The sequence below is a fragment of the Cherax quadricarinatus genome, chromosome 3 (genome assembly GCF_038502225.1).
Source record: "Cherax quadricarinatus isolate ZL_2023a chromosome 3, ASM3850222v1, whole genome shotgun sequence".
Taxonomy (NCBI): Eukaryota; Metazoa; Arthropoda; class Malacostraca; order Decapoda; family Parastacidae; genus Cherax; species Cherax quadricarinatus.
This window is the reverse complement of record NC_091294.1, coordinates 50572760-50584855: the sequence shown is the minus strand read 5'-3', so window position 1 is coordinate 50584855 and position 12096 is coordinate 50572760. Positions and strand designations below refer to the sequence as shown.

At 37.7% G+C, this 12096-nt stretch overlaps 1 protein-coding gene across 1 annotated transcript in view; it reads right to left on the bottom strand.

The window, feature by feature from the left end:
• Positions 1–3006: 3006 nt before the first annotated feature.
• Positions 3007–12096, bottom strand: part of LOC128689546 (uncharacterized) — a 62890-nt gene continuing 53800 nt past the window's right edge. Inside the window, exon 3 of the mRNA XM_070093624.1 lies at positions 3007–3850. Coding sequence (XP_069949725.1) covers positions 3215–3850 — 636 coding nt within the window. The 3' untranslated portion in view covers positions 3007–3214. The remainder of the gene's footprint in view (positions 3851–12096) is intronic.

The window sequence follows — 12096 nt, the reverse complement described above, 5'->3', positions numbered from 1 at the left end:
AAAACTTACCTAACCTTATTATAACAAGAATAATTTATTTTAGCCTAACCCAGCTAAATATATTTTAGATTTGTTTACAGTAATTTAATACTAAACAAACACAGTGAAATATATATTTTTCGTTAGGTTCAGAATAATTTTGGCGAAATTATTGCATACACAAATTTTCACTTGTCCTATATGGCAAGATGAGCGTTGCTATTTAAGCCAAGATAGCAAGTTCTGCCTATTCGGCACGACATATATATATATATATATATATATATATATATATATATATATATATATATATATATATATATATATATATATATATATATATATATATATATATATATATATATATGTCGTGCCGATTAGGCAGAACTTGCGATGTTGGTTTAAATAGCAACGCTCATCTTGCCATATAGGACAAGTGAAAATTTGTGTATGCAATAATTTAGCCAAAATCATTCTGAAACTAACGAAAAAAATATATTTCAGTGTGCTTGTTTAGTATTAAATTATTGTAAAAAATCTAAAATATATTTAGTTGGGTTAGGCTAAAATAAATTATTCTTGTTATAATAAGGTTAGGTAAGTTTTCTAAGATTCTTTTGATGCAAAATTAAAAATTTATACATTAACATTAATGAAAAAAATATATCTTTGAACGTATAATAGAAAATTTTAGAAAGGACTTAATTTTAAACGAGTTCTTGCTAATTGACCAGTTTTACATATTCGGCACGACATATATATATATATATATATATATATATATATATATATATATATATATATATATATATATATATATATATATATATATATATATTTATATATATGTAGTGAAACACATAGGTGAACAGTATTTAGATAAGGGTAAAGAGTCTTTGTGGCATATGATAGGGTGGATAGGGGGGCAATGTGGCAGATGTTGCAAGTGTATGGAATAATAGGCTGGTTATTGAAATCGGTGAAAAGTTTTTACGAGGATAGTGAGGCTCAGGTTAGAGTATGTAAGCGAGAGGGGGATTATTTCCCAGTAAAAGTAGGCCTTAGCCACGGATGTGTGATGTCACCGTGGTTGTTCAATATATTTATAGATGGGGTAGTAAGAAAAGTGAATGCTTGGATGTTGACAAGAGGTGTGGGATTAAAAGATAAAGAATCTAACTCAAAGTGGAAGTTGTTCTTTTCTGATGACACTGTGCTTTTGGAGATTCTGAAGAGAAGTTGCAGAGGTTGGTGGATGAGTTTGGTAGTGTATGTAAAACAAGGATGTTAAAAGTGAATATAGGAAAGAGTAAAGTGACGAGGATGAAAAATAAAGTAATGGAAGATTGGATATTAGATTGGAGGGAGAGAGTGTGACGGAGGTGAGTGTGTTCAGATATTTGGGAGTGGACGTGTCAGCAGATGGGTCTATGAAGGATGAGGTGAATCATAAAATTGACGAAGGAAAAAGGTGAGTGGTGCACTGAGGAGTCTGTGGAAACAAAGAACTTTATCCAAGAAAGCAAAGAGGAGAGTGTATGAGAGTATAGTTATACCAACACTCTTGTATGGGTGTGAAGCATGGGTGATTAATGTTGCAGCGAGGAGAAGGCTGGAGGCAGTGGAGATGTCATGTCTGAGGGTAATGTGTGGTGTGAATATAATGTAGAGAATTCGTGATTTGGAGATTAGGAGGTGTGGGGTTACCAAAACTATTATCCAGAGGGCTGAGGAGGGGTTATTGAGAGGGTTTGCACATGTAGAGACGATTGAACAAAATTGAATGACTTTGAGAGTATACAAATCTGCAGTGGAGAGAAGGCAGGGTAGGGGTCGGCCTAGGAAAGGTTGGAAAGAGGGGGTAAAATAGGTTTAGTGTGCGAGGGGCTTGGACTTCCAGCAAGCGTGCATGAGCGTGTTACACAGGAGCAAATGGAGACAAATGGCTTTTAGAACTTGACATGTTGCTGGAGTGTAAGCAAGGTAACATTTATGAAGGGATTCAGGGAAACCGGCAGGCCGGACTTGAGTTCTGGAGATGGGAAGTACAGTGCCTGCACTCTGAAGGAGGGGTGTTAATATTGCAGTTTTATAACTGTAGTGTAGGCATGCCTCTGGCAAGACAGTGATGGAATGAATGCCTTGGTGGAAAACGGCCGATGTGTTAATAATAAAAAAAATATACATCAGTAACAACACTGCGACTAGCCAAGGATTAAAACCTATGCTGCTTTGTCCCGCCTCATGGTGAGCGAAAACACGTGATGCTGTAACCCACAGGACGACACAGCCCTACAAGAATGGCGCACCCAGCCAAGCTAGGTGTTTTACCGACATCTGACTACATACGGTGGTGTGGGTGCCTCTGAGCTAATTTCATTCTAGTTCCTCTTTCGTGTACTAGCTCATCGGGCAGTGGGTTAGAGCGTCGTGTGTTTTCGCTCACCACGAGGCGAGCCAAAGTAGCATGGGTTCGAATCCTTGGCTAGTCGCAGTGTTGTTATTGATCAATACCACTCGTTCGTGGCTACAATAATATAAAAACACTGGCAGTTGGGCTAGTACACCAAACAAGGACTAGAATGAAAATAGCTCAGAGGCACCCACACCACGGAATGTCCTTGGATGTCGGCAAAACAGCTAGCTTGGCTGGATGCGTCATCCTTGTAGGATTGCGTGGTCCTGTGGGTTAGAGCGTCATGTATTTTCGCTCACCATGAGGCGGGCCAAAGAATATACATATCTATATATATATATATATATATATATATATATATATATATATATATATATATATATATATATATATATATAAACAAACATCTTGATGAATGTACATACTGGTTTTCGTAGAATTAATTTTTTTAAGCAATTGTGACTTTCTAAGTGAAGATCACAGTTGATACCACACGCATCGCTTGAATACATATATGTAGATACACAATATTGCTACAACATAACTAAGGACACCATTATATGTGTCATGGTCATGTGTTATGAAAAGTGAGTAAAAAAAATTCAGGGGAATATTTGTTTATTTTACTTAATGAACATAATAAATCATAATTTACGAGGCAACAAACAGTTAGAGAGGAAAACTTCCGCAGCCCAAGTTTTCTGCAGTAATTGTACAATGTGCTAAGTAATTATAACTTGTAACGGCTTGACAAAGCTCCTGGAGAGAGAAACATTGCCACAATAAAATGTCACATTAGTTGCACTTGTCTTGTTTTATCTAACAAGATCTCTGCAGCAGACTACCCAGCTCCTGGTCCCTCAGGACACACTTGGGGAACACCTCGATACATGTGCTCTGACCACCGACCTTCGTAGCATTAATTAAGGCGGCCTTGTAGGAGGATAACATTTCCGGGCTGTTAGATAAAAACTGGAGGATGATATTTTCCTGTAGAGTGCGATCACCTGGGCGCTTGTTATGTAGGTGACACAAGAGTTTTAACAAGCAGCCGTCAGTGTCCAGGTGAATGACTGCAGACACTAGCATCTTCTGTGCCGCCTCCACCTCCTGCAAACCTTTTCTGGTAGATCGTTTGTGTCTTGTTTGTGTGTGAGGGTCGTAAGCAGAGTAGGACAACATGTGGTAGTGTCCTTGTGTTGAGGATTGAGATAAACGATGAGATGGAGCTGGTGCCACATGGTATCCAGTGTTATCATCGATGTAGTCTCCATTGTAAACAAAAGCAGACTTTTTATTATGTTCCCCCTCTTGCCCCTCCTCTTCCTCCTGTATACGAATCTCTTCATCCTCCCTCAGCTCCTCTAATAACTCCTCCCTTTCTTCCTTATCTTTCTCATAGGCTTCACGTTGCAGGTTGCTGTAGTTGGTGATAAACCCAGTTAGCACACCAGCCTATTATGAAAATAAATAAATATAAGTAATAATGAGACGCGTGTCGGTGGCTGCACTATCCAAGAAAGATATCCAGTAGTTTGGTTAGTAGCGCACACAGCTCACACACTGAGGTCATTGGTTGTATCCCCGGTAAGGGTGGAAAGATTGAGACACTTATGCACATGCTGCTTAAGTGTCTCAATCATCAGCTTGTCGGTTTAAACCTCACACCTCCATCGTTATATTTAAAACCATCATAAAACAAAGAAATTTTATTTTTTCAACTTTTGTCTTCTTTTTGTTCTACTTTTAATTCTCTACAATCCTTTGAGATAATTTTTTAAGATTTAACTGACAAATTTTCACCCATACAACCCAAAATTTAAAAAAAGTAATACTTGCTGTTATGATATGATCGTTTAGGGTTTGAAGCTGATCAGAAGAGACATTCTCTAGTTATTACACAGGAAACGATTTGCTTTATAAAATTACAAAATTGAAATTTACACAGCTGAAAGTGAGTGAGAAATTGTGTCACTAAAACCCACCAGTGGTAAAAGTTTGAACCCAATTGTGGAAAATACTGTATATATTTTCCAGAAATACAGTAGTTATATGTAAATAGATGCCATACTGTATTTAATAATATTTATGTCATAAAAAACGGAAAGCCTGCGTCTGCGCAGAAGGACAGTCGCCATTTTGGTTTGAATGAGCCAAGTAAACGTTAGTGTAATGGGAAGAAATTTTTGTGCTCTAGAGGTTAAAATTGGGTTGACACCTCTCAAATAGGAGGCGAAATTGTTGGATGTGCATTCCTGCATAACTTGAGATATCAGGCGACTGGACAAGACAGCTCCAGGAACCTCAGATAAGTCTGTTATGTTATAACTCTGGCCAGTGTTATTTTCATAGATAGACAGTGAGGTTTTCTGAGTATGATACACATTAATCTCCAGTCAAATTGGTGAGTGATATTAAGATATTTTCCTTCTGTTATATAAATGTGTGAATATATAATCCTTCTTTTTAATTTTAATATACAGTTCACAAATTTATATATTTACCAGTATTCTTGGTTATACATATTTCATTGGTAATTAATAGGTCCAGAGCAACTTGTGGATATGACAGTGGTAGGTATCGAAGGGGGACATTTTTGCGACCTAGGTGTCCCAAATTCCTACTTGTCTAACTGATAAATAATAATTATCTATGTTCATTTATTGTTATGTACATAATGATACATTCAGATAAATGTAATTTTCCACATTTAATTTGCCCGTTGGTCCTTCTTGAACCGGAGGTAATTAGTGAAGTCATTAATTAGTTAATTACTTAATAATTATATGTGAAATGACAGAAGAAGGTGGATATTAAGTTCACAAATTTACTTAACGTGTAGTGGATTAAAATTATTACAATATTAATTTTGATAAGTCTGGCTAAGTTTATATTAATTTGTATAATATTAATTTGATAAGACAATTCTGGCCAAGATTTATATCAGTGTATGTGTAATTGATAAGAAAAGTGCGTCTAAAGATTATATTGTGTATAATAATTTTGCTATGCCAAATTCTGGCAAGGATTTATTAATTTGTATAATATTAATTTTGATATGCCAAGTCTGGCTAAAGGTTTGTTTGTATTATTGTACATTTAAAATTTATATTATAATTTTTTGCATGTAACTGCTAAGCTCAAGTAGCTAGGATTTATTCAAAGGAAAGTTGTATCAGTGTTGTAAGTTGTAATCATTGTTATTAATTAAGTTGAATTTAATACATTGCATCATGGCTGAAAAAGAGGAAATTAATATAGAAGACAAACATATGGAATATAGAGTAAAGAAAGCATCAATACAGGCTAGAAAAGTTCATGTAACCAAGGCATATAATAAGTGCTTGGTATTAATGAATCAAGAAACTGTGAATACTGATGATTTAAAATTGTATTTAGATGCTTCAGAGAATAGATATGATTTATACAAATTATATTACAACAAATATGAAGGAGATTTATTAGTAAACTGTGTAGATGAGACTGAAATAGATCTCATGATTAATCAGTATTGTGAATTAGAGGAAAAGATTCTTTCTTGTAAAAGTCAGGCCTTGAATAAATTAAAATGTGTAAACCAGGCAGTTAATCAGTCTGCTCCAACAAATAATATGTCTTTGCCAAAACTCCCAGAACTATGTTTACCTGTATTTAATCCTGGTGAAAACTGGGAGGAATTTTGGTCAGTTTTTAAAGCAGCTGTTCATGACAGGAGTGACCTAGCCTGTGTAACTAAATTATTTTACCTCAAAGGACAGGTAAGAGGAGATGCTCACATACTCATACAAGAGTTTCCCAATGTAGATGACTCTTACAAGGAAGCAGTTGACTTGTTGAAAGTCACTTATGGTAATACAGAACAAAGTAGGTTGGATCTAGTGAATATCGTTGTTAATTTAAAATCTCCAGATCACACTTACAAAGGTTTACAGCAGTTTAGAGTTAAACTGGAGAGCACTCTCAAAACTTTAAGTAATAAATATAATCTGAAGGAATCAGACTGGTTATTGAGTGCCATGGTACAGAATAAATTAAGCTGTAAAACACTTGAATAAATCTCGAACAAATATCACAAGGGTTATTTTGGTCTGGAGGAAATAAGACTAGGTCTACAAGAATTAATTGTGCAGTTGCAGACCAGCCAACTAACTCATTTTAAAGATGCAACACATAATAACTTTGAGGTATCTGTCAAGTTTCACAAAGGGAAAAATTATCAAAATGTTAATAATCAAAATTCATTTCCTAAAAAGAGTTGCATAGGTGCATATCATGTAGCAAGAATCAGAAATAATGATTCTCCACAAGGAAAGAAGAATAAGTACCCTCCTAAGAGTAGCCCAGTTAATAAGAAACCAGTCAGAGAAAAGAGAGATTGTCTTTTCTGCAAGGGTATTCATTTTTCTAAGAATTGCAATGCATACAATTCATGGAATGATAAAGTTGAAAGATTGGAGGAACTTGACAGATGTATCAGGTGTTTGGGTAATCACAATGTAAAGGATTGTCATGCCAAATTAAACTTCTGTTATCAATGTCAAAAGGAAGACACCATATAGTCATGTGTATGGGTCTATATGACAATGTTGATAATAATGATAATGTTGACAATCCTGACACAACGGTAGCTAATGTAAAAATTGCTACTAATGTTAATAATGATGGTTTTGCTGAAGTAGCCTTACATGTGTTACAGGTAAAAATTGATGATAAAAGGCATAAATCAAAAAATGAAAATGCATTATTGGACCAGGGATCCCAGCGTACTTTCATAAAACGTAAATGTCTTGATGGTATGAAAGTACAGATGGGAGATCCCACAACTTTAAAATTATCTGGTTTTCTCTCAGATAAAAGAGCTCAATTGTATGACACTGTTTATGTAACTGTCAGGTTGGGCAATGAGAAAAAACGAGTTAATGCAGTAATTGTAGATAGACTTCCAGAGAAAATATCTACAGTAGGGCTTAGTAAAGCTACAGAAAGACTCTCACATAATGTAAATTTAGCACCTTCTGGTGCAAGTGATGATTCTGTAGGCCCAATAAATATTTTGATAGGTAGTGACTATTATGCCTCCTTTGTAAAGGGTATGGTAAAGAAATGTGGTGTCACCCTTTTGAAGACTGCAGGAGGCCATGTAATGTATGGTAGGATTCCTCGTAATAATAATTCATGACTAGAGGAAACTACAAATACCATAACTGTGTGTCTTACTCATGAAGTTGTACCCCAGTATAATTCTTCCATAGAGGATGGTGTTGAGCCAGTGCATAAATTGTGGGAATTAGACAGCATTGGAATAAATGTAAATGAAGAAAGTCCAGACGATTCTTTTACTCAGGAGCAATACCTGAGAGATGTAAAATTTGAATCTGGACAATACTGGGTACGACTTCCGTAGAGACTGAACCATCCAGAATTGCCCACTAATTACAGAATGGCATATGGACAGTTAAAGGCTCAGCTCCGCGAACTGAGTAAGACACCAGAATTGTTAACTGTCTATAATGATATAATTGCTGAACAATTAATTAATAAATTTATAGAAGAGGTACCTCCTGAGCAAGCCAAAATTTATGGTCACTATTTGCCACATCACGGAGTGAAGAAGGTTTCTAAGAACACTCCTTTGAGGATTGTGTTTAATTGTAGTGCCAGGAGTAACAAAAATGTACCTAGTTTAAATGACTGTTTGATGACAAGTCCGTCGTTGACGGAAAAATTAGGAGATATCTTATTAAATTTCAGAGTGAAGCATTATGCCTTTACGGCTGACATAAGTAAAGCTTTCATAAGAGTGGGTTTACAATAGGCTGACCGGGATTGTACCCGCTTCTTTTGGCCTCAGAATCCTAGTGACCCACTTAGCCCTCTGAAAACCTTTCGCTTTAGGAGCATATTATTTGGTGCTACATCCAGTCCGTTCCTATTTCAAGCGACGATAAATGCACACCTTAAACGTATGGAAAGTCCATTGAGTAAAGTAATGAGCAAACAATTTTATGTGGACAATTTCCTGGGTGTGACGTCAACTGAAGAGGAACTGTTAATGACTTATGGAGAAACTAATAAAATAATGCAAAGTGCAAGTATGCCTCTGAGGGAATGGAATAGTAATTCGTCCAAATTAAAGGACAAAATAAGTAAATATTACCCTGGAGATGAAGTGCCAAAATGTAGTAATGTATTGGGATTAACTTGGGATACTGAGAGAGATTTGTTAATGTTAAAACCTAATGATTACAGTATGCCCAATAAATTAACTAAGAGAGTTTTGCTTGCTGAAGTTTCCAAATGTTTTGATCCACTAGGGTTAGTGTCCCCCCTTACTATAAGAGGGAAATTATTAATTCAGGAAGCATGGAAACTTAAATGTGCTTGGGATGAAATTCTACCTGAGAAATTCATTAACAGGTGGGATGAATTAATTGGTGATTATGAGAAAATTCCAATTGGCCAGGTGGCCAATCCAAATGGGAAAAATGTACTCCACATTTTTTGTGATGCTTCAAAATTGGCATATGGAGCAGTTGCTTACCTTCAATGTAATAGTGTTATTTCTCTTGTTATGTCTAAGGCTAAAGTGTCTCCAATTAAATCACGTACCTTACGTCAGTTGGAATTAACAGCCATTTATGTAGGTGTCAAATTAGCTAATTATATAAGAAATAAGTTGCAGGAGATAAATATTAGCGACACTGTAATTTGGTCTGATAATGAGGTATCCTTACAATGGATTCGTAATGGAAAAAGTAAAATTGTGTACGTACAAAACAGAATCGATGAAATTAATCAGGTGCAAGAGAAGTATAATAGTTTGGGTCAGCATGTGTTAACATTTAATCATATACCTGGTGAGGAGAATTCAGCTGATTTCTTGTCTCGAGATTTACCTTATGCTAAATTTGTAAATGCTGTATCATGGTTTAAAGGACCGAGCTGGTTGGTAAATAAAGCTAATTGGCCTGTACAAAAGGCGTATATTGCTCCTGTTGAAATTACTGTGACCACCGCTCCAATAGTTTGTCCTCCCTTAGCCATTGATATAGATAGGTATTCTTCTTTACCCAAACTAATCAATGTAACTAAGTTTCATTCGCTGCCTGACCACGGTAGAGTGCGGTTGTGCTCTGCACCCCTCTGCTGTTTCAGGCGAGCTACACCAGTTCGTCAACAGTCATTGAGTAGTGAGGACGTGTGCTGCTCATTTTCCTACATGGCGCTGCATAGCAACAGGCGCATCAACACTGTTTGCGTTGAGTTGACCCGTGGGGCTGTCACGGGAGCCACGATGGATTTGTTACTACCGGCGATTATCCGTGATACCTATGGTATCGCAAATGAAGAGATATGTGGTGTAGCACTTAATGGGACGACACGGATTTTCGTTAAAATGACGTCAGCAAATGTCTACGAAGCAGTGGTGGATAAGTATCAAGAGACCATTATAGCCGTCAATTCAGCTGTATCAGTACGTCTTCATGATGTATCAAGATACTACACATGGGTAAAAATCAAGAATGTGCCTTTTGAAGCGACTGATTTTGTTATAAAAGATGAACTACGTAATTATGGTACGGTTCATATGGCCTCTGCAGGTCGGTGGGCCGCTGGACCTTATGCTGGAAGTTTGGAGGGAACATATTCAGTCAAAATGACCTTACGCCACCCCATACCGTCCTATATTATGTTGCAAGCATTTCGAACTCAAGTATATGTGACATATGCGGGGCAACGTCGTACGTGTCGGCTGTGTGGGTCGTATGACCACATAGCGGCACAGTGTGGTAAGCGTCGTGGGAATCTCCAAATATCGCAACAGCAACAACCGGAAGAAGTCGAGGAAGTTGAGGGACGAGAACAGTCTTATGCTCACCCGTCTCGACAACGGACATCTTGGAGTGAAGAGGTAGAAAAAGCGCAGGAGAATGCTTTGGAGGATGCAAAACAGCGAGAAGAATCACCGTCACTGGACATAAATAAAGTATTGGAAGAGACTCTGCCCACTATGGGGGAAGAGGATGTAGCGGCGTCTTTAGTGAAGGCACTGGATGTTTTGTTAGACGAGTCGATCGTCAACCATGTGGAGGATCCAGGTGCAATTTTGGGATCGGTTGAACATCATGGTGAGGCGACGGATGGAAGCATTGAGTCTAGTGTGTCGCATGGTATGACGGTAAATGTAGCAGAAGTGGAGGTGCATCACGATAGTACTAAAGAAATCCCAATGCAGGTGGAGGGTAGGACGCGAAAGCGAACTGCGACCCCATCAGACTCAGACGACGTGCTTACTCCTGCCCAAAGGCCAGGAAAAAAGTCTTGGGCGGATGTACAGAGGACAGGGAACAGAGAATCCACGAAACAAGGGTTTATCAAGGTGGTTCCCAAAAAAGGAGGGAGGGATAGAGGTGGTGTAAAATGTATAAGTGAAAAGTCTATACCTAGAACGAAAGGAAAACCCCATTAATTGACTTTAAGGTTTTGACAATAAATATTAACGGTTTGAGATCTGAGCGGAAGCGAAAGTGGTTTAATGAATTTTTGGTGCGTCTAGATGTGGATGTGGTATTTATCCAAGAACACAATTACAGAATTGGATATGAGTTAGAAATGGATGGTTATGATGTGTATATGGAATATGCGACGAGGTTAAAAGGAGGCGTCGCCATTCTGGTAAAGGAAAATAGCCCGTTTGTAGTACGCCATAGTGAAAGGGGGGAGGGGAGAGTGATTAGGGTGGATGGTTTATGGGGTAGAGCACACATAAGTTTTGTATGTGTATATGGGCCGGCCGAGGGAGATGTACGACTTAAAACTCATTTTGTACAAGATGTATTAGTATATTATCTACGTAGTTTACCAAATGTAGCGATAATAGGGGGCGACTGGAATTGTGTAATACGACGAAAAGATGTGGAGCCTCGAGGAGCAGGTTGTTGCTTGGGATTCCTGGGAGATTTATTGACGAGTGTGGGTTTAATGGATGTGTGTGGGGGGGGTGGCATGGTGGAGCATACTTTTATTAGACGAGATTATGCGGCGAGATTGGATAGAATGTACGTGTCTAGTGCGGTTACAGTGCGGAGAGTGAATGTGATAAATGTGGTTTTTTCGGATCATAGAGGAGTTGTAATGGATGTAGATATTGAGGGTGTGCCTAGAAGGGGTCCATCTTTTTGGAAATTAAATGTAAAGTTATTGAAGAGGGAGGAAAGTCTTTTGTCTTTTGGGCATATGTGGGAACGCCTTGTGGTTGAAGCACCTAGAGATGTGGATTTGGTTAATTGGTGGGAAACGATAGCCAAAAAGCGAATTAAGGAATATTATATTAGTCAAGGAGTGAGATATAGTCAGTTACAATACGGTTTCCAACGATATTTAGAGGGGCAGTTGCGCGACTGCTATGTACAAGCGAATGCTAATTATCCTGTTATAGAAATTGAAAGAATTAAGGAGCAACTACGAAATTTACAAAACGAAAGGTTTGATGGGGAAAGGCTTAAGGGTGGAATCGAAGAGGTTTTGTGGGGAGATCGGCCGTCGGCGTGTGTGTTGAGGAATCAACACAGACGTCGCAAAGCAATGGAGTTAATGGGGTTGAATGTTCAGGTAGGTATGCAGGGGTATAGAGTGAATCAGGAGTTGACGACGACGGAGGGTATGAGTGGGTATATAGATGCATGGGTTAAATTGAAAAC